Below are 26116 nucleotides of genomic sequence, written 5' to 3'. Positions count from 1 at the left end.
CTTCACCCTGCACTGCAGCGTCCATCCCTCTCACTGAGGAAAGACAGACTCTACTCACTTGTCTCTTTGCCCCAGTAGCAGTATTAGACATGTTCTGGTCTTTAGTTTACAGCACACATTTCCTAGTTTCCCATCCTGTGTTCTTTGAGAGGCAGTCTTGTCTTTCTCCACTTAGATACTTCATGATGATGAACTATCAAATTTTACCCCTCTTCCTTATCTCAGCATGGTCTTGATAGTCAGTGTGAGTGTTGGATGATAAACAACTGCATCTTCCTTCTGACATCATTCTTGCCACTGGAGCATCTGGTCTCTGGTCTACAAAATATTGACTAATAGATTCTGTCATCTGAGCAGCGTTTTCTGAACCCACTTCCTTGCCTATAGCTAACTCATTTAGATTTGAATGAATGAGTTTGTTTAATGTAGCATTTTAAACCTAGTGATCCAAATACAGATTATTTTTTGTTTGTTTGTTTTACTGGAGTAGAATAATAATAGTGAGTGTAGAAATGAATAAACTTACTAAGTTTAAAACAATCAAACAAAGCCAGCCAGCAAAACCCACTGTTGACAATATAATTTTCTTTTTAATCTAATGAGGTGAGATAGATGAGTATGAAAGCTGGGTCAAAAAGCTTATGTAATTTTCAGACCCTAAATATAGAATGGTGTGATGACACAAAAAGATCAATCTCTGTGCACATGTTCTGGTATTTTTGTTTTGTTCTTATTCTGCGCATGCAATTTCAAACTAAGCTGGATACTCCCTGCTTGGAAAAACAGTCTTGCTAATATTCCTGCCTTAGCTATGTGCCAAATTTAAATTGACATGTAGCATGTAGGTTTCTTTGTTATTATAGTCTGGGTGTGGGGTGGTTTTGCTTTCTTTTGTGGACAGAAAAATTTTCTTGTGCTCATTGTTAAATTTACCCTTTTTTATTTTTTGTTTTATTTTTAATAGTAGTGGAATGGGGTGATGATGTTAAAGCAGTGTCAGAAGATGAAGCCATGGTGCTGGTGAACCACCAAGCGACGGGTGACGTCTGCACTCTGATGATGTGCCTTCAGGATAAAGGCACGGTAGGCTGCATCCGGGGCAGGGGGTGGCTGCTGTGTCTGCTGTGCTCCCTCGGGACTGCTCTCCTCTCTCTGTGGCCCTAATGCTCACTCTGGGCTGTTAACCCACCAGATCAGCTCAGCAGGGAGCTTTTGGGTTGGGTTTGGTCCAATGTGACAGCCATAGCTTGGAGCAGGTATAGACCCTGCTTGTTGTCTCTGGAGAAGGTCAGGTGTGAGCTGAGTCCCTGTGCCTCCAGTCAAGGTTGAAGCAGAGCTCCTCACAGGTCATCATGTACTCGACTTCTTCCTCTCACCTCGTGCCCTTGTGCTGTTCAGGCCAAATTTGCTCAGACCAACACAGGTCTGGCTTCTTGATTATGACTTTATTCCAGCAGGGAATTTTTCTCAAAGTTAGAGCAAGCTGTGTATGGGATTTTGGTAGGAGTGAGGGCATGCCAAAGTTAAACTACCTACCTAAGGTTAGAATTGCTTGAGCTCTTGTTTCACAAGCCCTTAAGCATTTCTTGATGTGAAGTGTAACTAATGTTAATTGTTTCATGCATTGCTGTTCAGAAAATTAATATCTAAGGTGTGGAAACCAGAGTATAAGATCTAAACAGGAGATCAAATTTATGTACAAATCAGGAAGAAGAGTATGTGTGCATGATTAAGCTACAAAAGGGTGGGAGGCATACTTGTCAAGATGAAAAAATGCATCAGCTGTATCTGTCTTAGTGTTGTCTTCTTTCTTCAAGTGTCTCAGTGTTGTTTCCTGCATCATACCCTGAAGAAACAAGGAAACAAGAAGTGCTTTTAGTTGCATCTGCACAATTTGTAACTGGCATTGTTTTCCTTAATCCAAATTAATATAGTTATGGGTACCCTTGCCTTTATCAGTGGTTTACCAATTATTAGGAAGTTTTCAAGATCTTGCTTATGACAGCAAAGCTGATTTAAAAAAAGGCAAAACAAAACCTTTTAAGCAACCCATCCTCACAAAGTATGAAAATTCTACTCAGGTGGGAGCAGAGACTTTTCTTTTTACTCTACCCTAGAGCAGGCTGTTTTAAAAGTACTTTTGATTGCTTTCATTTCTTTTGGAATGGAGGGAATCGGGTATATATGGTATTCTGTCCTGTACCCAAATGAGTAGAATGACAGAATAAATTCTTTAATTCCTTTCACTAAAATTGTACATAGGACAGTCTTGTGGTAAAGATATGACTGTGAGCGTGTAGTCCTGTGGAAGCATTTGGCATATGATCTTGACCACTAGTTTATAGATATAAATCTAAGTCATGTTTATCCCATTTGACCCCATAGCTTAAATGTTTGTCAAGACAGAGCAAGTTGTAATGAATGTAGGAGATGCTAAAAATGGAGTAAGGCATTGAGATCACAAATCATCTTCACTATGGAAATTATTAGGTTTGCATGTTTTCAGAAAAGCAGAAAATCCCTAAAATCACTGTTTTTTTCCCTTAAGTAGTTGCAGTCATTGCCCTTGGAATGTACATGTCCAGAGCTTAGTATGGCTTTGCTGTTTTTAGCTAATAAAGAAATAAAACAATATGAGCTTCAATACATGCCTAAAGTACAGCATAAGTAGTACAAGTGACTGAAAATGACAAGAAGGATCAGGATAGTTTATCTTTGCTAGAACTTGCTGGATCAGATACTTTTAAATAGCATGCTCCCTATTTCTAAAGAGAATTGTCTTTACTAAGTGTGACTGTGAAAGTACTGAAGGAAAAAATAAACCTACCTGTCCAGAAATAATCATTATGCTGTATGCAAATGCTTAAATTAGTCAGCTTCCCTTAAATCCAGTTTAAACTTAACATGGAGTCCTTCACAAGCTTAATACTCATCTGTCAGCAAGATTGTAATTTTCAAGATTTTTTTTTCTGTTGTTTGTTTGGGAGGATTAAGCTTGTGCCAGTCCAGAACTTCTTTTCCTTGCTTTTGTCAGCCAGTACAGACAAAACCCAGTTGTAATCTGCAAGAACATAGAGTTTAATGCTGCTTTTAAAAAAATGTTCCTTTAAGTCTTCAGAAATATTCAGTGTAAAGATCTGGAATTTTCTGTGTAGTGAGGCAAACTCATGAGGCAGTCTTGCAACTTGTCAGTGTTTCCCAAGATGGTGTCAGGAACCGTGCTGGAATTTTTTCCTAGTATTTTATAAATACTTATATACCGGTGAGAGTGTAGCCTGTCTGTTCTAAGTAAATTTAATCTCACAAAGCAGTAAGATCAAATACATGTGCTGAGATATTTCTGGTTTTTTAGATTCACTTATATGAATAAGAAAAAAAAAATTATCTCTTACTAGAGAAATGGAACTTTAGCTCAAAACTGGAATTTTAGTTGAAGGACTTGATTGGCATTGTTTGATTAATACATTATACCATAATATAAGCCAAACAGCAAAGTTTCAGGTGAACCAGAAGTGACCTTATTATACTTCTGTTAAAGTTTGAGAAATTGTTCCAATTTCTTTGTGAAAGTAAGAGTTAAAAAAATTCAGTAAGTAAGTTGTGGTCTTATAAATATTGAAGGTTATGTGTTTAACAAAAAGAAGTAGGTTAAATGCTGCTATTACTGCTTTCTGACTGGATTAGGACTGATAAATGTGGGGTTTTTTTCTGATTTGGAACAGAAAGCAGTGCCAGGAAGGGTGCAGTGGAGGCAAAGGTGGAGCTGGAAGTGGTTTATGAGCAGATTTCAAGTTGTGCTTTCTCAGGTTTCATTGTTAAGTTAGAGATGCTTGAAAGATGAAAGTCAGTCTGTCCAGGTTGCTTTGTTAGGAAATCTGTGGAGACTGAAGTGGAAGTGGGTCTGTGAATAGGAGGCACCTAGATTTTTAAAATATAGTTGGTAAAAGTTTTTTCTAGCTTCTGATCATACTTAACCAGGGAGCATGAAGGAAAAAGGACCTGAAGTGGCATCCAAAAGTTTTTTGAAGCCATCAACAGCTATGAATTTGTGTTCAAAACACTTCTGAATGTCTTTGAATGTCCTTGAAATGCAAGTGATAAGAGGCTCATCTCATAAGTGTTGTTCCATTCCTGAGGATACTAAGTAGAGGAGTCACCACATAGACGAATTATCAACAGAATTCTGCAGTGTCCTCTATTCTGCCCTTGGTAGCAGAATAAAATGAATATCCATTAATCTTGTTTGCCTTTTGATTGCAGACAAGATAACTGTGTCCTATTCTTTGAACTGCTATTTTTATTTGGTATGTTAGTATGTATATGTATTAATTCATACATATACATACTTTATCTTTGTACTTCTCACCATTGCCTAGGCTCACAGGCAGATTTGCGATCACTGGGCTCTGAAGTTTGTCTCTTTGTAGCCCACACACAGCAGACTGTTCGTGTCTTAGTTATAATTTGCATGTCATACTTGTCTTTGACAAAATCTTGTCACTCCTCAGAAAGCCTAAGGGAAGTTCAGGGATGTTAGAAGCCCTGTGTCACCTAAAAAAATGTGACATGGACTTCACATTCTGAAGAGCAGTGATCAATTTGCAGGATAAATCTAGCATTTTCTAAAGAAAAAGACAGTACCAAGTGGTGTGGTAGGGGAGAAGCAGTAGAACTGCTGGGCAAGAGTTCCTCATCCAGGATTGCCAGAGAACATATGGGACCAGTGTTAACTCCTCAAAAGACATATTTTCTTTTCAGGAAAGCAAAGTATTAAGCTTGCTTATCTCCTTCAGTAAAATAGATTATGTTGGTTTAACAACTTCCTGATACAATCCAACAATAGTTGTCAAAATGCCAAAATAGATGAACACTGGCAGGGCTGAGTACTCCTGCAGGCTAAATCATCATTAGTGAATTTTTGTTGGTGTTTTTATCAAAGGATGTGGTTCCCTACACCAGCCTGTCACCTTTGGGTGATGCATGGGTATGAGCTCACTGTAGTGCCTTGAAGAGCAGTAATACCCCTGAGTGATGCTTTTTTTAGCTCTTGCCCTTAGGACACACTTTTTCTTTGTTTTTTACCATAAAGCTTTTTAATTTACTAAAATGGAAAGAATGTTAATGTCTGCAGAGAAGAATTTGGCTTTAAGGTCCTCACTTGTATTTAACACAGGCCTGGAGACGGCTGTAGGATAAGTGGTTTCACCAATATCAGTCTCAAATAAGGAATTGTATCTAGGAATTAATTTTTCTTTTATCACTCACAAATACATTGTGTGCCTTTGGTCCTCGGGATGTGTGGGGATAATAGGGAACACCACTGGCAGACAGGAAGGGATACTGGCATGTTACCTTTATTTCTTAGGCTGCTTTCTTTTGTGTTTGCCTCAAAGTGCGTGAGAAAGGTGCAAAGCAGAAGGTGCTTGAATGATCATCTGACCACCAGAGAAATGTCACAGTCCTGCATATTCTATTTTGATAGTGGTAAATGGAAGAGTACTGTCTTACATGACTTCAGGTTCACTGAACTTGCATCAGTTGTGATGTGGCTTCATAACACAGGGAAAAGGCAGCCTAGCCTATCATTGGGAGCATGTAAGAGACACTGGATTTTCCAGTTTTGGAGAACCACTTCCTACCCCTCTCAAAAACTACATGTAGGAGAGGTAGAGGAAAAAGACCTTGTGAGAAAAGAAGGTTTTCCCTTCTGTTGTTTACTTTGTTGGGAGTAACTCTCTTATTTTAAATCTCAAAGGAGTGAACAGGTAAAGTTGCTGCCCTCACTGTCCTGTAAGAAGTGATGATCAAGTGAATCGGCTCAACCTCTGTTTGTGCCTTCCCAAGCAGCAGGATTTGATTAAACTCCCAGAGATACATGTGGCTGCTCTGCCATGGCTAATATTGTAGAACTGTATATTACATAACAAAAAGGAAGCTACTTAATCCTACTCTCCAGGGAGAAGCATAGCACCTGTGCTGCTTTATATTTGGGGCATAAAGGACTTTATTCTATTTATTTGCTAGTTTTATTGCTGTTGTAAGAGTGGCAAAAATGTGACCAGTGTATGCATAATTCATAATTCTCTGCACTTGATAATTTACTCACTTTTAAAATTTATTTCTACTTTTCAGGTTGTCCGTCAGATGATGTGGCTGATGGATCATATTTTTAAGTACACAAACTTTGGCATTGTGTCTCTAATCCATGGAGACTTCTTTATAAGACAGGTAAATGGGAACACATAATAGTGCTTTGATTTATCCTTGTATGTTATGGGACTTACTTATCACCTCCTGATTGGTTTGCATGATGAAATAGCTGTGCTGTAAAGTGTATATTTGGGGAGGTCTTTGTTCTGAAGCTACTTTATTTTCCAAGCTGTTTTTATTATTGGCATAGGCACAAATTATTATGGAATCCAGTTGTGAAGGGAGCTGATTATGAGAGGGGTGTACAAGCAAAATACATGGGCAGTCCTTTTTATCTCTGTTTCTTAGCACACCTCTCATCTTTCTCTAGTGACCTTGAAGCCATGCAGAGAGTCTTTCTGGTTAGGTCACTGTTCTGGCTGCAGATTTTCAAAAGAGGAAAGGCAGGACCGTCCCTTCTGAGGGTGACATAGTAGTGGATCAACTTGAGGTGGCATTGGACCTGTGTAAATAGTAATTAATTGATTCTTGAAGGTTAATTATTATTTGAGCATTAGGAAAGGATGTCTGTTGAGCTCAGCATCTCAAATATTAGTGAGTGAGACCCTCAGATTTTTTCATATAGTAGGTAGAGTTTTTTGTTGTTTGGTGGCTGTTGATCAAACTGCGCTCTCAAAGTAGAAACTCAGGAGGCTGATGAAAAGCCTGAGCCTGTTTCCAGTTATGTGAACTGCAGTATCCATCATACATGTTTCTTTCCTCTCCTTTTTCCTTTGTCTGGACATAAAATGTGTGGAGAGACAGAGAGAATTAATGAACTTTCACACTGCAGAGAACAAGTTAATTTACTCAGAATTAAATAAAGAAATGCCTAATCACAGCAGTACACAGCTGAAGTGAGATTTCTCACTAACACGAGAGGCATAGTTAGAAAACCTGAGGCAAAATTAGATAAAACAAAGGTCTCTAGAGGCACACAACTGTGTATTGTGAGAGGATGGATGGAAGGAACAGGGTTGGATGCTTTGTAAAATCTAAATCTGTTCCAATAGGTGGAATTTACAACAGGCACATTTTGAGGGCCGTTGCCTTGAAAGTTACGATTTCTGACTGTGGGGTTGCAATTCCAGTCACAAAGCCAAGCCATCACTGAGCTGCAAAAACGAAGGCTTTTCCTCATTTTTGTAAGGTGGCTGACCTAGACAACATCACAGATACAATGACCTCATTGTGAGTGCAAAGATACACCAATGGAAAATAAAATGTTTCTAGGCTGTTAGCCTTTGGGTGTGGCAAAATACTTCATGTGAGTGAGTAATGGTCCTTTGCCCAACTCCTCCAGAAAGGCTCTAGTAATATTTGGATGGTTATTGTTCACTGCTCTTTTAACTACTGTGCTATCCTGGAGTCCTGTGGTCTGGTAAGAAAGGACAGGGTCAACTGAGGACTTTAATATTGCATTATAATTGTGTTAATATGAGCAAGCAGAGCCTTTTCCTTCCCTCTGATGTGCTAAGTTGGAAGTAAATTGCAATCCTGAGACTTAAACGTAGGAGAAGCACTTTCACAAAGCTCACCTTTACTAAAATACTGTCTTTCATTCAACCCCACTCTTTCTCTCTTCCTTCCTGTGACCAAAAAACCTCAACTAACCAGCAAACAGTGCAATGTTTATGGCATTTTTTGTTGACATTTCAGAGGATTAAAATCCCCTCTGCTGAGGAGAGCTTTAATTTTGCCCTCCTGTGTCTATTGAGTGATTTGACAAAGTCACTTTGGAGCACTCAAACACGCTAATTAATATAAAGAGATTCCTCTGAAAATTTCGGTAGCTTTGGTGCATGCAGAGATGGGAAGAGGAAAGATTGTTCCTGAAGATATTTTTGCAGTAATTAAGGCTGTATCTTACCATTCTAATGAGGAAGTTGTCCTAATGCACCAAAGAGGAGAAGTGAGTGAGTCAGTGGGGCAGTGCAGATCTGAGTGAGCTCTGTGGTGACCCAGCTGAGGCATGGTCTGTAGGCCTCCAGTAGACATTCCCAGGAGAACATTGCTTTTTATTGTTTCAGGGGCTTATTTTTATCTCTGAAAAGAGAGAAGCCATAGAAATACAATAATTATGTCTGATGTTATCTCTTTTGAGCAATCATTTTATTTAGATTATGTTTTATCCTTACAGGGGAAAGCACACCGTGACCAGCAGCTTGTGTTACTCAAAGATCATCTAGAAAAATATTACTGGAGCCGCAATCGGAAATGGATTGTTTTATTTCCAGAGGGTGGCTTTCTTAGGAAAAGAAGAGAAACAAGCCAGGCATTTGCCAAGAAAAACAATTTGCCTTTTCTTAAACATGTCACCCTGCCAAGACTTGGGGCAACACAAGTAATTCTGAAAACGCTTGTAGCGCCACAAGAAAATGGAACTCCACCAGGTGGAGATGCTGTGAGAAAAGGTAAAGACCACTTCACTCTGTGGGTATAAAGCAAATTAAATAGCAAAGATTTGAGTTAAGAAAAACATTGTGTAGAATTGGTCTCTTCAAATATCAAATACATTTATAATGTGTTTTTTATAAATGTTTTCCTAATTAGTTTTAGTTCTATTAACTTTATTTTTGATGTTAAGATGAAAAAAACCACCTTAGTTTTAATTTGATTTAGTCTGTGGTGTGGCTGCATGAGTGTTTGGCTTGGCTCACATGATGGGTGAAACAGATACTCCAATAGGCACCCAGAGTGAGCCAGAAGGTGATCTACTCCTTTTGGCAAGATCCATGGTTTGCACTGGTTTGTGACAGCATGGAACTATAGTAAAAGCATTTCTGGAATATGCTAGCTGTGTTCATATATTTTATTCCAGGCTTTAAAAGGTTTTTTTGCATCCACTGCTGTATACTTTATTCCTCTTCTTGAACTATTTTCCACTGAGTTCAAGTTCTTCTGTTCTTTGTGTTGCCTGTCCCCTTTGTTGCTGGAGTTAACTGTCACTGATCACTAGATTTGAGGGATTGTTTTGGCTGTCTTGTCAGAAGAGTTACAAAAGAACAAGAATATTCCTGCAGCATTTTTGTTCTGGGATGCCTGGGCTATAGGGGAGGATATAGCTGGGATATAAATAATGCCTGTAGATACGGGATGTGGTGCTTTAGTCTCAGCTTTTAAAATCAGCTTCTTGGCATGTTCAAGAGCAGGGTTAGATCTTTATTCACTTCCTTGTGGATTTCTATTACTTATTATAGAAACAATGCACTGGGGGGTTGTGGTAGTTTCTTATTGATGGGTGGTGCTGGTGTTTCCATAGCCAAATTTTGATAATCATTTAGCAACTTGAAACAAAGATCCTTACTAATGAAGCCACATATGCAGAGGACTTTGGATTATTTTCTGTCTGAAGTTCAAATCTCAGGGTTAGCAAGAACCCTTGTACAGAAATTGTTTCCAGATTTTTAGTTTTGAAGTTATTCTTGTCAACCAACATAGGAAATAAATTGAGATTATGTTCTTGCATAAGTGAAGGTAGGATTTAAAATGAGCTGAAAAGTCAAGCTGTGGAAAGCATCAGAGTGTTTCCTGTCAGGCTACATTCAGAAAAGAAAGGCTGAAGAAAGCTCTTGTTGTCATAAAACATTTTAGGTTTAAAAGAGAGAAACTGAATACCTTGGTCTTTGTTAAAGAATTTGGGGTTTTTTGGGAAGTTTGGCCTGTTTCTGCTCTGTTTCTTGCTGTCTCAAAAAGGTATGGAGAATAAGAAGTTCCTCAAATTAATTATAAGTTGTCTGGTTCTGGAGGGAGACCAAAAGTGCTTGTCAAATATCAGTTTTATATTTTCCTATTCTTAGGTTGCTATTAACTTAGCTGCACATCAAACCTGGCTTTTTTTTTTTTTTTTTTTTTTTTTTTTTTTTTTTTTTTTTTTTTTTTTTTTTCCTCCTTGAATGGCATCATTCAGACTCAAGAGAAATGAGCATTTGATAGTAGTTGACCTAACTGAGTACTAAATAAAGGAATTCTCTCAGAAATAAAATGGAACCATATTGTCCATCCTACTCAAGGAAAGATAATTGGGCAAAAATAGGAATGGAATGTGTGGGTTTAGCTGTCACTCTTTCATAGTAATGGACTTGAAAATGTACTAAAAAGGATGGAAAAGAAAAGTGAAAGTAAATTTTATGTGCTAGGAAAAGGTAGTGTTGGATACATAGTGACATTGAGTTATTTCGTGTCCTCTCTTCTTTTAAGATCACAAAAATGTTTCTAGCATTGTAAAACTTCCCTTTCAGAGATGTATGAAACATTAGTTCTTCATTTGTGTCTTGTATAAAAAATTCTTCCTCAAATATGTTGCTTTCTGAATGCTTTTATTGGTCTCTTGCCATGTCAGAAAATGTTCAGTTGAATGAAATATAGTTGTATAAATTGCTATGGTTATATTATAAAGTTAGAAGTCTAAAAAAATTAGTGAATATCTTTACTTTTAATATCTTTTCCCCTTTGTTAATCACATGTAAAACCCATGTTAGTGAAACCAAGCTTCCCTCCCTCCTGTTCAGGTGACCACTGTTGAGCTGTGGGTGCTAGAGCCAGGTGTGGTGCATAGAGTAAAGGTTTTGCCAGTGGCCTGCATAGAGACTGCCTGTAAACCTTTTGTACATTATAACTCTGCTCCTTTGCTTGGGAAAGTGGTTTCTTTATCAGAAGCATCACACTTGAACTTCACGGTTTGCTGGACACACTTTTCATCTGCAGCACGTCTTGTGCTCTAGACTGTCTTAACAGTGTTCCTGGAGTCCTGGGTTGCCAAATTATTCAGCTTACTCTAATAAGCTTTCTACTCCATTATTTATTATTGTCCCTGTCTTTTTGTTTCCACCAAGCTTTATTGATACTCATGGGAATTCACCTTCCTCTCCCACAGGATTTTAGTTAAATTGGTTTATAGATTAAAAGAGTTCTCCTCATCAAAAATTATGTCCCTTCCTGTTGAGTTTCCTGGGTAGCTATTTTAATGTTGAGTCATGGTACACAGTTCTGTTCTTGACTGCTGTCATTTTATTAGTACTTAATTCATTTTAAATGATCCTTGTAGCTTTTATATCATTTTAAATTTGATACCATTCTATTTTCTCAGCTGGAGTGATGTGTAAAACTGGGTGAAAGAAGAAAAGATGACAAAGGCAACTATAATAAAAGATGGTTCGTCCTTAATCTACTGTTATCAGTTTGACACAAACCAAGTCAGATGCAGTTGTTTGATTGTGTCATGCCCCAGCTCATGAGCCCAGCTGGCTTTTGTTTGTCACATGTCACTGAAGCTGTGGCCTTCAAGTTGTAGTTCAAGAATTGGGCTAATTGTAGCTGAGTGCTGCATCATCTGTTCTGCTGTAAGGTCTCTAATCTGATTTATGACATCCCTTTGGTAGAGGTGGGTTTGTGTTGAGAAGTACAAGGTTCAGTAACCTCCCCAAAAATTCATTAGTCTTAATTGTGATACTAGTATTCTTAATATCCAATCCCCCTTTCAATTTATTTTTATACTAGTAATTAAGTTCCCACAGTTTAGTAGCTGATTCTTCCTCTGTAAAGTGACAGGAAGAACAAATGTCCCTGAGCTAGATGATTAATACTGTTTGATAATATTTGTACTTAAACTGATCGGTTCTTTATCAGTGGCTTTTCCAGGACAAGCAGCCTCTCTTGTCTGAATTTTTTCCTCTTAACAGTTTTTTTTTCATATGTAAAACTCAAGTACCACCCTTCATCATCAGAATGAATTTTAACTTCTTGCGGGTAAATACTAAATTAAGTTACTGAAATGCTTATTGCTTTTGCTGCCTTTTGAAACTTTTGCTTAATTTAACAAAATTATCTAAATGTATTCCTAAATTAATAGAAGGATGGGAAAACATAGGAAAGGCAGTACAGTCATTTGACAGCATGACCACTGTTGAAGCTAAATAATGCAGTGAATGTAGCTAAGTGCTGTCTGTTCCTGAAAAGGGAGTTTAAGGTACTTCTGGTGTCTGATGAAAGCTCCAGATGGGCCAGCACTGCTGCCAGCACCCACATTCCAGAAGAAGGTTTTGGTGCAGGAAAGAAATATGGGCAGTATAAAAATACTTGATGAGTAGCCATCATCACCCCAACCCTGTAGTGACCCAGGTGTGTGTTTGCAGGGGTATTTTACAGTTTTTTGAAATTTTTTTTTAGCACAATACTTAGTCTTTGACATGGATGCAAATACACTGTTTCTTCAATTGATAAGAATTGATTTTATGAGTTTCAGAGCTATCAAAATGTTCTAAATGCCAAAAGCTGACAATTCAAAGGAGTTTAGAGCTATTGTTCTTCAAAGATGCACATTCTAGAGCTTATTTTTGATCAAACTTGCTCAAGTGTGTTTTTAAAAAAATTCTGTTTTATTTTACCATGCAGCAATTTTTTGTCTGGTAAGAGGTTGCTATAGCTTAGTTAGAGCTGTACTGAAATCTTACCTTACTGTTTTCAAATGCAGCAGAGTACATTCAGTTCTGCTGCTGTTTCTCAGAGAAATTCAATTTTCACTTCTGCAGGGTTGTACTTTGAACTTCATAATTGATTTTTTTAAAAATCAAACTTTTTGATTCACTGTTATGAGGAATAATACTTGAATAACATGTGAGAAAGCTTTTGATGGTTATTTTTTCTTCCCAGTGGAAAAAGGCTTCTTGTTTCGTTCCAGGTGGTTTGTTGTGTCAAGATCTTGGAATGATGAGTAAGATGTTCAGTCTGAGAGTTAATCTTTGGAGAAAAAAGTTAATTCTGGGGTCAGCGATCCAGTTGATCACACAAGGACAAGTAGAGAACAAGGGACAAGTTATGAGAACAGATTGCTGTGCAGGGAGAGCCAGCAGCCTCTTTGGCTGCATTCAGAGTGGTGCAGGTGCTCAGGAAACCACACCTGAATACTCCTCAACGCTGGCAAATATTTTCTTTTTCAAGTGCAAGCTGCAGCCCTCAGGTCCACACCTGTCTGGTGCATTCTTTCCCACACTGAGTCCAGTCTGGCAGTGTGGTACCATCCAGAGCTTGGTTGGAGGCAAGCTTTCCTGCTGAAATCCGTCTGTTTGTTCTTTTTCTCAGTGGCAAACACTGACAGTTTGCTGGTGGGTTTGAGGGGTTCTGTACATTGTCTGACCTGGTGTTTAGCATGAGTTGACCCCAGGAAACAGCAACCACAGGGAGGAGGGACAAAGAGGGGGAATGAAGAGGAAGTCTGAACCCCCATCAGTTTGTGATTGTGGACTGTCAAGTATCTGCTGTGAAAGGAGTTCAGAGGATGACAGTTCAAGTGTCTTGAAGACTCTGATGATGAATTGCTTCTTAAGTAAATAGGGAGCAACTTAATATTACTTAATCCACAGTGAAGAAAATAGTTGTGAAGATTTGCCTCTGCCTGATGATTTGGGAAAGAACCCAAAACCCCAAACAACAAACAAGTTAAGAAGCTGTTTAATTTTTTTTTTTTTTTTTTTTTTTTTTTTTTTTTTTTTTTTTTTTTTTTTTTTTTGTCTAGGCCAGAAAGCTGCTTTTCCATGTGATTGTTCAGTTTAGTCATAGCACTCATAAGGCAAGTATGCACCATTCACACTAAGGTGCATCATTGCTGCGTGGTTTGGGTCCTGTTGTGTAGGGCAGGTGCCTGTGGGCATGTTCAAAAGGTTTATGTGCTATTTAAAAAGAATCAGTTAACATTTTCATGCAGTTTGAGAAATCTGTATCTTCCACCTGTGCTGGATGTGGCAAGCAGACTGACACCACAGAAGAAAAACCAGTGCTTGGAGAGATCAGCTTAAGTACAGCCTCTGCAGCAGCTTCTGCTGCTGGAATCTGTGACAGCCTGCTCAGTCTTTCAGCAAGTACTAGAAATGAAAGATAAGAGTGTCTTTTAGTGGTAGGTAGAGAGCTGGAAGAGTTTGGCTGTCAGAAAGGTGTGGCTGAGTTGGCCAAGCCAAGCTGTTCTTGAGCACAGGTATATTCAGCTCCCTGATTTTTCAGGTACAGATGCCAGGCCTGAAATTCACACCATGTTCTGACTAATGCATCACTGTTTGGTTTGAGCTCCTGTTCATATGCTCCATTTAAAGGATAGAAGGTTTATTCTTGGTCAAAGGTCTGCTTACACCTGAAAGCAGCATCCTTTGTGTTTTGTGGAGTTGTCAGTTTCTTTTCCAGTTTCAGGATCTGTCAGAGCTCCCTGGCTTTAAGATAAATTTGCTTATGAGCAGGTTGCAACGCAATATAAAACCCCCCCAACCCCCTCCCAAAAAAAGATAGCAAGATGTATTTCAAAATTAATTTTCCTAAATCCTTGGTGATGTAGGTTTTTTTTGGCAGTCAGATATCTTGGATGATTATGTAAGGCTTATTTTAAACCAGAGCATGCACAAATACTGTGATTTGAGAGCACGTGGAGGTAGCTGCACTAACACCTGCTTGCTCTAGAAGGAGGTTTGTAGAGGAGGATGTGACTGTCAGATTTTTTTTTTTTCCTGGCCTGGGGTTTCTGGTGGGCTGTCTGTATCATTTTCCCCACCCTGCCCTGAAAAGTGTTGGAGGTGAGTTTGGAGCTGGACTGAGCAATCCAGTGCTGCAGCAGCTCTCTCCACAAAAGCAGAAGGTAGGAAATCAGCACAGCAGAGACCTGCAGGAGTTTTCCCTTAATCAAGTGCAAACCATTATCCACTGAAAGAGCAGCTTTAAATACAGCTAAATATTGAATAAATTATTTTGAAACACTTTACTGTAAATAATAAGAAAATGTGCCCATTTTCATTTGGCACTTTTAAATTGCAATTAATGATCTTTGTTGCTTACTCACTTAGGCAATTTAACTTTGGCAATTTACTTGTTTTTGTCCATTCTTGCTTCACGTCTGGGAAAATAATAACTTGAATGACTTTGTTTCAAAATCTATTTCTAAATTAATACTTCTGTTGATTTAATATTAATTTCATATTGGCTCTTCTCTGATTCATTGCTACTTTTAAAATGAAGTACTCTGTAGTTAGTGCTTTTCTTAAGAGTGACTTGACAAGCACTCTGTCATGATGCTGGCAAGCTGCAGCCTCCAGTCTTCATTTCACGTGTCTGTCAGGGGTTTAAAATACTGAACTTCCAGAAGGTAACACTGAATGTTTCAGCTTGACTTATGCAGCTTGCCCTGGGTCACATTTTGGAATAACATGTTTCATGCTGCTGAGAACTCATAATCTAAATTTTAGGAAATGCTGTCTAGCCCTGTTGGAGTAGTGGATTTGTAATGAAGCAGCACAACTCCACTGATGGGCAGACACCAAGAAAACATTGTCTGCTTGTTAAAATAATTGATAGATACATGTGATAGCATTGCTGTAATTGTCTTTTCACACTTAATTAAATTAAATGCAAACTAAATGAAATTAAATGCAGGTAGAAACTCTCAAGCCAGTCCTTGCATGTCCATTCTAGCTGGAGCCAGTAACTGTGGCTTTCAGGGTGCTTTTCAGGCTGAGTGCTGCAGGTTTCTTCAGGTGTGTGGTAGATATTCTGTAAAATTAGAGTGGCCACTCTGGGCAAGGCCAGGCATCTGTCTAGCCCAAAGTCTCATCCCTGACTCCAGGTGGATTACAGAAGAAGAGTGTGAACACAGCAAACAAGCATTATACTTCTCCACATACTCTCCAAGCTTCTGACAGTTTCCTGTCAGTGATGGGTTCCTGCCTGGTTAGTTAACCCTCCATGTACTTACTCAGTTTCCTCTTGTTCCCAGCTCTTGACATCTTGGACATCCTTTAGCAAGAGATTGGGGTTTTTTTTCTCTCCCTCTGCACAAAGAATCATTTTTCTGTTTGCTATGGAAACTTTTCCTCTTGGCTGAATTTTGAGTGTCTGTTCTTATATGGGGAAGGATGGTGAACAGTCAATCCCTGTACATGTTCGTGGTGCCGACAGTGTTCTTGTCAACCTCTGTTACATTTCTTTTGTAGCTTTCTCAGCTGCAGGCTTGAAGAGTATTGTACTTTGTACTAAAAGCTAACATTTCTTACATGCTCTTGCCCATGGGTGGCTGTTTCTGATAGTCAGCTTGAGCATATTGTTGTACTGGTGTCTCAAGCACTAAGTGAGCATTACTCCCCTGGCTTGGGCATAATGTGACCTCAAACAAGACAGCTCCAGAACAGAGAGAAACTGACAGGCTAAACTCAAAGTGCCATCTTGGCAATGTGCCCTTCCTTCTTGGTTTGCTCTACAGAGCTGCTGCTCTCCCTCTGAGCAGACCTGTGAATTGAAGACATGCCAGAGAGGGATCATGGCTAGGTTGATTGATGACCTGGACTGTTGCTGGCTGTAACCTATATTCAGATTTTATAGGTTATTCTGTAGTCATGAAATATTCTGAGTTGGAAGGGACCTTCCAAGATTTGATTCTCTTGACTCCTCTTAATAGCAAATATTCTCACCTGCTTTGATTCTTTTCTCAGTTTCTAAGTGAGCTGAACAGCATGTGAACATGAACTGGTGTCAGCCTACCCTGGAACCTTGTGGGTGCAGTATCCTCCCCACTGTGAAAACTGACAAGTTTCTGTTCCTTGCTTTCTTACCCTGAGTATACCCTGAAAAGTGCTGTTTTTCCTCTTCATCCTGCAACTCACATTTTAAAGAACCTTTGAGGGATCTGCATGGCTGCTGCTCAATCAGTGATCTTTTAGAAAGGCCCAGGTGTAAATGTGCTTGAAGTGCAGACCAAGAAGCTTGGATGTTTATTTTGGGATTTTTCCTTTTGGTGAATGGGGGGAAGCACCTGACCTTGTGGCCAAGATGTCCTGTGACTGTACTCAAACCTGGTGAGTGAACTTGTTCTATTCTGTGTACCACGGTATCCAAGAACAGCAGAAATAACCATGAAATAAAATCTAGGTCTGGCTGAAGTCTGTGAAAGTATTTGTGTGCTCTGTAATGAAATCTGGATTTGATTTTTGATGGTCTTATTTGTGTTTCACAACTCATGAAGTAATATCAAAATTGAATAACTCTCAAATAAGTGACATGGAGTTTTCTCTTTGTTCCTAGAGAGCAAATCCAAAGGTCTCCAGTGGGTGATAGATACAACCATTGCATATCCCAAAGCTGAACCTATAGACATCCAAACCTGGATTCTTGGCTATCGACAACCAACAGTGACACATGTACATTACAGGTAGGAAATAAAGCTGCTCCTCCTGCACTGAACTCTACTATTCACAAATCAGTCATGCACTTCAGGATAGGGGAAATCAGTAGCAGTGGTGAGAGGGGGTTTTTTGTCTCACACAGGTGGGGAACTCATATTATTTAAACACAATATATCTATTTTTAAAAAGTTCAGGAACTATTCTGTATCTAAGGACAGACATTTAAGTTTTGGACTAATCTCCCATGGCCTTTAATTTTAAGGTGCTGGTAAACCCAGCTTGAATTTTTTAAATTTTGTTTTTTAGTAATGACAACTGATTAAAGATCACTGTTGTTAAATAAACAGATTTCCTAATAAAATACTATATTTAACTTTCTGACAAAGAAATACCAGCTTTTTCACTCAAACAATACTTCAAGTAGTTGAGGAAAGCAACTGGAAAAAGCAGCTGGAAAAAGTTGCAACTCTCATTGACAGCTGGGATGGGAGACTTTTAGAACTTTTCTCTTCAACAGTTCTTTGTCTCAAGACCTAAACTGATTGAGAGAGAAGTTGCATTTTGCTTTTAGTTTACAGTGAATTGCATGTCTGAAATCTCCAGGACTATCTCAACACTTTTCCTATACTAAGTAAGCTGTTGCATTTTATCCTAAAATCACATCATTTTGTCTTACTCCCTCTTGATGATTTGGAGAGCTTTTAGACTTTGACAAAAAGCTTTCAAGTATCCTTGTGTGGATCCCCTGGGTGGCAGTTTAAGTGAGAATGACCTTCTCCATCATCCCTGCAGTGTCAGTGTTGTCTGATGCAGAGTACAGGTTGCTCGCTGGAGCTCCTTTCCACAGCCCTGTTTAAATCTGTCCTTACTTTTTATAGAAAGCTGCCCTCCAAGTTGCCCTGAAGGTGAACATCCTTACACCCTAATTTATATAAGATAGCATTATATCTATTGTGCTTTATTCAGGTCACCTTAGTGCTCTCTCAGATCTCTGGGATAATTGCAAGTTGAATGTATTTAGAATTCTTCTGAAAAATATTTCCAAAAATACTTTCTTTAAAAACAACAGTAGGTTACCGTAAGTTGAATTAATTTCCTGCTTCTAAATGTGTATTTTGACCTGTTTTTGATCACAAGCATAAATATGATGTAACCTTTTTTGCATTGAACTTGAACGTTTAAGTTCTTGTAGTACTGAAATTCTAAGAGAAATATTTGAAATTAATTTTGGAGTATAAGTTTATTTTTTTCTTCTAGAGGGTCTAAGTTACAGGTTTAGACAGGGGCAAGCCTCTCTGTTTGACTACTTTATGTATGTTTTAATAACCTCTATGAGACCAGAGTGTCTTGGGTTTGGCTGGAGTTTGCCTGACTTCCAGTCCTGGCAGTTCTTGAGGCACGTGGCCTCTGCACTGTGAGTTGTGCAGGTTGGCACATGGATGTCCTTTGAACAAATTTATTTAAATGCACATCAAGTCTGTCTGCATTGCTATTATACCTCACTTGTCCTGCATTTAGTGCAATGAAATCTGGCTCATTTTTTGGTAATTTAGAATGTCTTGGGAGATAAGATGTGAAATAAATTGTAAGGGTAATTTTTAAATAACTGGGAAGAGGGCACAACAGTTTATCATGTCATTTCTTTCAACTGAGTTAAAAAAAGGGGTGAAAAAAAGCACCCCTTTGGAAAAAGCAGATAGTTTTGTCCAGATGCCATCTGTGCTGTATGAAAGAAGAATCAGGATTTAAACATGCTTATTCCCTTTTAGAGTAGTCCAGAGTGAGGTATTGATGTATGACAGCAGTGAGGAAAAAAGGAACATTTTCTGTGCCACTCAAACTGGAGCAGAAGAGACTGCAGAGCTGCTTTTGTTCTGGTGGCTCAGTCAGTCCCTTCTGCTGTGCCCCTTTATCACCACCTGCCTCTTTCTGCCTTACAGACTTTCAAATCTGGTGGTTTCCTTTTCTCATAGCCTGGGCCTTTGCTGCAGGATTGTTTCTTTTTCATCCTGCTCAGGGAGCAACAGAAGAGAACACAGAAAGGAGCCTTATGTTATCATTTTTAGGTGCTTTTCTAGCTAGTGGAAATGGTAGAGAAGACTTGGTTTTATCCAGTAATCTTTTTTTTTTTTTTTTTTGAAAGCTCAGTTTTGATAATGAGTTGAACCTTGCTTTTCAAACTTCAATTTTCAGTACAAATGACACAATTTTCACAAGTTCATAATTAGGCTACACTGTGGCCTGATTTTCCTCAGAATGTCAAAAGAAACTTCCCTAGAAAAAAGAACAATCACAAAGTTTGGATCTGCCAACACAAGGTGTGTGAACTTAACCCATCTATTGAATGGCTTTTTTGACCCTGACTGACTTATATCAGAACTTAATGGAAAGTGCTGCAAAACTCAGTTTGCCCCCTGAAATATAATACTCAAGGTTAATATCTAACTAACTTCCTCCAGGCCCAATGGCACTGGGATTTTTGTGGGAGATGTCAATCCATTTGGTGCAAGGCATGTCAAGCTAGAGGCACCACTGTAAGACCTGCCTTATAATGAGTCTGTTGGAAAGGTTTGTTTGCTCTCCTCAAATGGTTCAGGTGTATGCTTAGGCCATTGTGTGGTGTGTGTTGCCTGTAAATCCAGGCTCACTACAATTCCACTCAGCAGAAATAAGCTGAGGGATTTGGTGTCTGTGTAGCAAGGCCATGTACTGGCTGCTGTTCTCAGCTCCCACCATTTCTGTTCTATGAGTTGCGTTTGGGGGTTATTTCTTTTCTTTTTACACCAGGTACTTGTTTAGTCTGATTGGCTTTGTGTTTCTTAGCTGATCACCAAATTTCTCCAGCAGTAATTTCTCCAGTGCTGCAGTTCTGTTGGCAAAACCCAAGACCTGCAAATATGAAACACCCCGACTGTGAAGTTGGCTCAGTGTTTCGCATCCCCTCCATCAGGAATGGTGTGAGGCTGGGATTTTTGCCTTGGCTTTTCCTTGCAGGGTGATGCCCTTGGATGCTCACATCCCACTTTTGGGCAGTGTGACAGTGACTGTGGTGCAGCAGCCCTGACGTCAGAGCCAGCCCGAGTCAGCTCTGACGCAGGCTGGCCGTGCATGGAAGTGCCACCCAGGCTGCTCCCAGCTCTCTCATCTTTATTCCCAGCACCAGCTTTTGTGCCGTGCTGCTGCTGGAACAAGCTCTCAGCTGCTGAGGAAGTTCTATTTTTGTGCCTGCATTGATACAGATTTATTGAAATAAGCCAGGCTCCGAGCTATAAATAAGATGAAATGCATTGTGGTTGCTGAATGAATGTTGCAGAAGGGCATCCCGTTTGGCAGGGTATTTTAGTGCACTTTTTTACGCAAGTAACTTATTTTTGGTCGTGCCTGACATCTACCAGCAGCCTCCACTGTCCTGGATTTATTTAGAGCCATTGAAGCAGCAAATAATATCATGACTTCTATGGAGTAGTAAGTAATACAGAACTTCAATTCAGGGTAGGGCAGGTGATGAAAGACAAATAGTACATAAAGTGGTAGCCATGAACTTCAGAATTTAAACAGAGAATCAGAGGTTGTTTCTTCAATAAGGACCACTTAAAAGAGAAAAATGTTTCTAAATATGCCATATTACTGAAAATTCTTTGGTGTCTTCTGAGAAACAGCCTATCAGTAGCTATTTCTCCACTATTTCTCACAGATGCCAGCACGTCTCTGGCAGTTACAACTCCTGTTTTTAAAAATCCTTTCCTCTTTCACAGACTGTCATTTATTCCAATATAATGTGGTTTAGGACATGGACACAAATCTGTGTAGTAGTTTAAGAAGTCGCTGTCCCTCAGTCAGGTACCCAAAGTGTCCTGCAGCTGTTGTCACCTCACAGCTGCCAGTAGGCACCTCTAGCTGGAGGATAATGCTTCATTACTGAAAAAGATTCTTCATGGATTCCCACTGAAATGTGTCTCTATTTCTACCACCACTTCACTTCCCAGGGTGCAGCCTGTGCTGCCACTGCTGTTAGCCCCTTCCCCATTTTTCCTGGGGGCAGAAAATCAGCTGTTCCTGTGATATGAAGCAAAAAAGGTATTTCCATTCTGCTTGAATTTTCTGGTCAAGTTCTTATCCAGTCCTGTTAAATTCCTTGTTTGCCACACCAGGAATAAAGATGCTCTTACTTTAATGCAATGTGAGGTTAGTTTTGCCCAAAAGCTAGAAAGATCCAAGGGCTGCAGAGACTCCAAGAGCTTCAGAGGTTACATGTTGACCTTATTCCTTGCCTTGGCAGTTCTGTGTGATATTTTATTTTCCTGAGGAGATGAGCAAACTGTTTCTAATGGCATTCTTGGTGCTGCATAGTCCGAGGTGGGATAGAGCCAAGGTGATGCTCATGCCTGACCACAGAGACACCTGTTTACATATCTCAGTGAAAACAAGGAACTATTTCCTGCATCTTTCAACACTAGACCTGGCAGATGTCAGCATCCCGTGGCTGGGGATGACCCTGCTCCTGTTGGAGCAATGGCTCTCTGCTGTTGTTTTGGATTGCCTGTGTGGGGAGTTTTGTAACAGCAGACTGGCTCACTCACCTTCCTGAACCCGGTCTCCTTCAAGAGAGTGTTCTTGTAAAACACAGATGCCAGCTGAGCCATCTGATGGGCACAGAACCATGGCATTAGCAGTATGTTTAGTTTAAATATAGGAGGGTTTAGCTTTGCCTTATCAAGTAGAGAAAGGGCTTCTTTCCAGAGTTTGAGGATTTATTTTTTTTTAATATTTAATCTCTAATTTAGATCAGTCATTAGTAAGAATGTTCTGCTGGTAAAAATAACTCTGGATAATCTAAAAATACATTTGAAAATGCTTCTAAATACACTAGCACTTACCATTGCTAAGTTGTGGCAGCCAGTGCAGCATTATTGGCAAACCAGTTGTTTTTCACTCTGTTAATATTTGTTCAAACTGGGTGTAGCAGTGACTGCTTCTCAGACTTCTAAGCAGCAGAGTTTACACAGAGATCCAAACATTCTGGCAGTGTTATTGATCCACACGAGAGCCTGGATGGATTCAAGCAGGGAAGTGGTGTGCAGCATTCCATTAGTCTCTCACAGTGTTGATATCACCTGTGCTTCACTTCACTGCTCCGTTAAAGCGCCAGCTCAGAAATAGTTTCTAACAGGGATCTGGCAAGATCCTGTGATGTTTTCAGAGTGGGAGGAATGTTCTTGACAAAAAAGAGCTGTTAATAACCATTAGGTCAGGGAGAAGTGAAGGCAGAGGTGAAGAATATCTTGCAGTCTACAACAGAGACAGCATGTGAAGCCAGGTAACCCTACACTTCTGTCCTGAAGCAACACACGTTCTTGTAGTTCTGAACTGTCTTAAAACCTGCATAAGCAAGCATCTGTCCTTCAAAAATACTCTCTGAAACACAATATTCAGTTGCTGAGCCTTTTATCTCTTCACAGCAGATAGGCAGAAGAGAGTAAAAATAGTGCTTGGCAGCTTGGTTGTTTCTGGGGACACAGAGTAAGTCTTTCTTAGTGTTCTGCCCTCAACAAAATGGTCCTTGCTCTGTGGGTGTGTTTTTTACTTGCTGCTACGTGGTTTAATTTTAACCTGCTGTACAGCATCTGGGCTTCAAGATAAAATAGTTCTTTAGTTCTAGTTTTTGTCTTTGTTCTTAATATGCTGACTGAAAACTTGAGCTGCTTACTGAAGCATCATTTCATAACATTTGTCTTTGGCCAAAGACTTTCCTTCAAACTCTGTTTTATCTGAGATAACAGTTGCTAATTTCTGGTTACCTGGACTGGCTTTACTGGAGCACAGAGAACTCCACAGTACGAGGAAGATGTAGGTAGAATTATTCCAAAGGCTACAGAGATAGCTGAGATCATGTTGATACCATAGTGTGTAAATAAAGTTGTTCATCTTCTTATATTGTCTCTGTATGCCAAAGCATTGTGATTTGTAATTCACTCCTTTTCACTCAAGAGCAATGCTTTGCTGCTTGACTCCCTCACTTACAGCTTATTTTTTCATGCATCAAACTGAAAGGAGGAAGGACAAATGACAAATGAACAAAGCTGGCAGATGTTGAAAACTGTAACAGCAACAAAAGCATTTTTCAGAAGTGCCTTATTTTCTTATTCTGACATTCCCATGTCTGTCCAGACTGCCCAGATGATTGTGGTGTTACTTCTAATTCTTTGCAGTATGATCAGTTAAGAATATGTTGAAAATGAAATGAGAATCCAGTAATGAAAATAGAAGCATGGTGTAAATGAGAGGCTAACTGGGAGCCCACCTGGAAAGAGAAACCTACAGTAAAGGCTTTGCATTTCATAGTGTGAATTTTTCAGGTTAGCCTGATACACAAATCTCTTCTGCATTGGCCTGCCAGTACAACACAGTGGATGTGTAAGTTCTGGTATATATCAAAAGGCACTGAGGGTCTGCTGAGGAGGTTTCACAGTTACTGTAAGATTTGAAATTCTATTTTGAAAATAATCCAGTGAGGTATGGTGAGTTATTTGGGAGTTTCAGGTGTGTGTACCACAGTGAGTTCTGCCCTGAATGTCTATTTTTCTAATATTCAGCACAGAAGCACCAAAACACTAACAGTTCTTCCAGTGGTGTTTTTAAAATAGAGCAGGAATGTTTGAGTACAGGGTCAGTTTTCAGTGTAAAACATGCCTTGGAAATTTCAGACAAAGCTGCCAGCATCCTTTGAAAAGCACAGAGGGCTTGTTTTCTGGGATGTGGAAGAGCTACTGGTGCTTAGTGATGTCATTATGTGGCTTCTGCCTGCTGAATTGTTTCTTCATAGCTGTGAATGAACTTTCTCATTTTTTTATTTGTTTCATTCCTCCTTGGTTTGTATTCTTTTTAGGGATAGTAATATATTGTGGTGTTATTCTGTTAAAAAACAACCAAACCAGTGCCTTAGTAGCTTTGATGAAAACCTATAGTGCAGCATTTGATGGAGGCTGATGCCAGTGTCTTCTGTGTGGTTCTGGATGGCAGCCTGGCATTTCCCACTCTAGTATCCTTAATACCTCTGTGATCTGTGAGTTGGAGAGAATGCAGATCATGCAGTTAGATTTATACAAAAGTCTTGTTCTCTGTTTTGTGGTAGGCTGGGGCAGAGTTTTGTTCTCCACATGCAGAATACATTTGCTAGGCTTAATTTGTGCTTGTTTCTTTTCACAGGATTTTTCCAGTGAAAGATGTACCTGCAGAGCCTGAAGCTCTCACAAACTGGCTGTATCAACGATTCATTGAAAAGGAGGACCTCTTGACACATTTCTATGAAACAGGTAGGATGATTCCTGGCAAAGAGAACTGTGCTTTGCTAATGACTTTCCTCACAAGGATCTCAAAATGGTTTAAGAATGTGTCAGCATTCTTCACATGGGTACAGGAGATACAGTTATTGCCATTATTACTGCTTTTTATGTGGCAGAAAGTATGACTAAAGAATTATCTAGGAAAGATAAATTACCTGGGCAACATTAGAATTAGGGTAGAGTTTGGAAGCTGTCAAAACAGTAACACACAGTTTAGCTGTGAAACATGTTGCTGTGGGATTTCATGGCAAAGATCCATGATTGAAGGTATGGTTGGAAGGGCCTGTGAGAATTACATGGCCCACAGTCTCTGGAGCTGTGATCTGCAGCCCTGTGTCACAGCTGTTGATGGGAATTGTTCAGTGTCACAAATCAGCTGAGTTCAGTATTCCTGGGTGACTGTGCTAAATGAAGATGCTTCTTCCGTGAGATGATTTATTGCAAAGGCTGCTTTAATTCAGTTTTGAGTGCTTAATTTATCAATTCAAATGCTTAAAGAGATTAATAGAATTCTTTAACAACTCAGAGTTGTATTTTGTTTAATGAAATGTTACTGTCACTCAGCAGTCATTGATGGCAAAGTTCAGACACTGCTATATAAATCACATCCAAATGCATATAGTGGACTTTATTAGACAAATAACTTTCTGAATATATTTAAAAATACAAGTGTAGCAAATAGATTGTAAAGAATTCTTGGGTTTGTGACATTATTTTATGCTATTGAAATAAGTCATACCCATAAAATCTAACTAGTCCAGAATTTCTGAGAGTGTAATTAATATAATCAGATTTATTCATTAGAATGCACTTCCAAAATAGCATAATTGGTAATAATTTTCCAGTGCAATCAGTATGAATTAATAAAGACATGTTTTAAATGTAAATGCTGTGACATAGGAACTTATTAAGCATAAATTAGCATAATTTAAAGTTACTGCCATTGATACTTCTTGAGAACTTGCTTGCAGTGCTTTAGTTGGCCTACTGAAAATGTGCTGCTACAGTTTTTGGAAACCCCCTGGAAAGGTCCTGAGGTTGGCTGTGAGGGGAATCCCTGAGGCTGCTCAAGAGCCAGCTTTGTACTCACCTGGTACATGGTCACAAGTGGCTGTGGTTTTAAGACTTGGGGCTGTTTTTACTATTATTAATCATTATTATTGTCATCATTATATTATTTTACAATACACACTGCTTAGGAACTTCTCTCTCTTAATAAAGCTTACTTCATAAAGCTGGAGTAACTGCTCTATGGAACTTTAAAAGTTTGCATTGACAGTATCACTGGAATACATTTTCTTGGCTTATTTTTATTTGGGAAGAGAAAGAAAGCTCAGAGCACCTTTCTCCATTTTGCTGTATTCTTAAGTGTCAGGAACTTAAATCACCTGGGGAAAACCTGTAATATTAGACCTCTGGAAATCAAACCAAAAG

At 39.2% G+C, this 26116-nt stretch overlaps 1 protein-coding gene across 1 annotated transcript in view; it reads left to right on the top strand.

Annotated features, from left to right (window-relative positions):
* The window catches only part of LPGAT1 (lysophosphatidylglycerol acyltransferase 1), a 58808-nt gene that overhangs the window by 26233 nt on the left and 6459 nt on the right, over window positions 1-26116 (top strand). Inside the window, exons 3-7 of the mRNA XM_083857685.1 lie at window positions 965-1083; window positions 6133-6228; window positions 8330-8603; window positions 17239-17365; window positions 24546-24652. Coding sequence (XP_083713811.1) covers window positions 965-1083; window positions 6133-6228; window positions 8330-8603; window positions 17239-17365; window positions 24546-24652 — 723 coding nt within the window. The remainder of the gene's footprint in view (window positions 1-964; window positions 1084-6132; window positions 6229-8329; window positions 8604-17238; window positions 17366-24545; window positions 24653-26116) is intronic.

The sequence above is a fragment of the Zosterops lateralis genome, assembly GCF_965231275.1.
Source record: "Zosterops lateralis genome assembly, chromosome: 3".
Taxonomy (NCBI): Eukaryota; Metazoa; Chordata; class Aves; order Passeriformes; family Zosteropidae; genus Zosterops; species Zosterops lateralis.
This window is presented reverse-complemented; position numbering and strand designations above follow the sequence as displayed.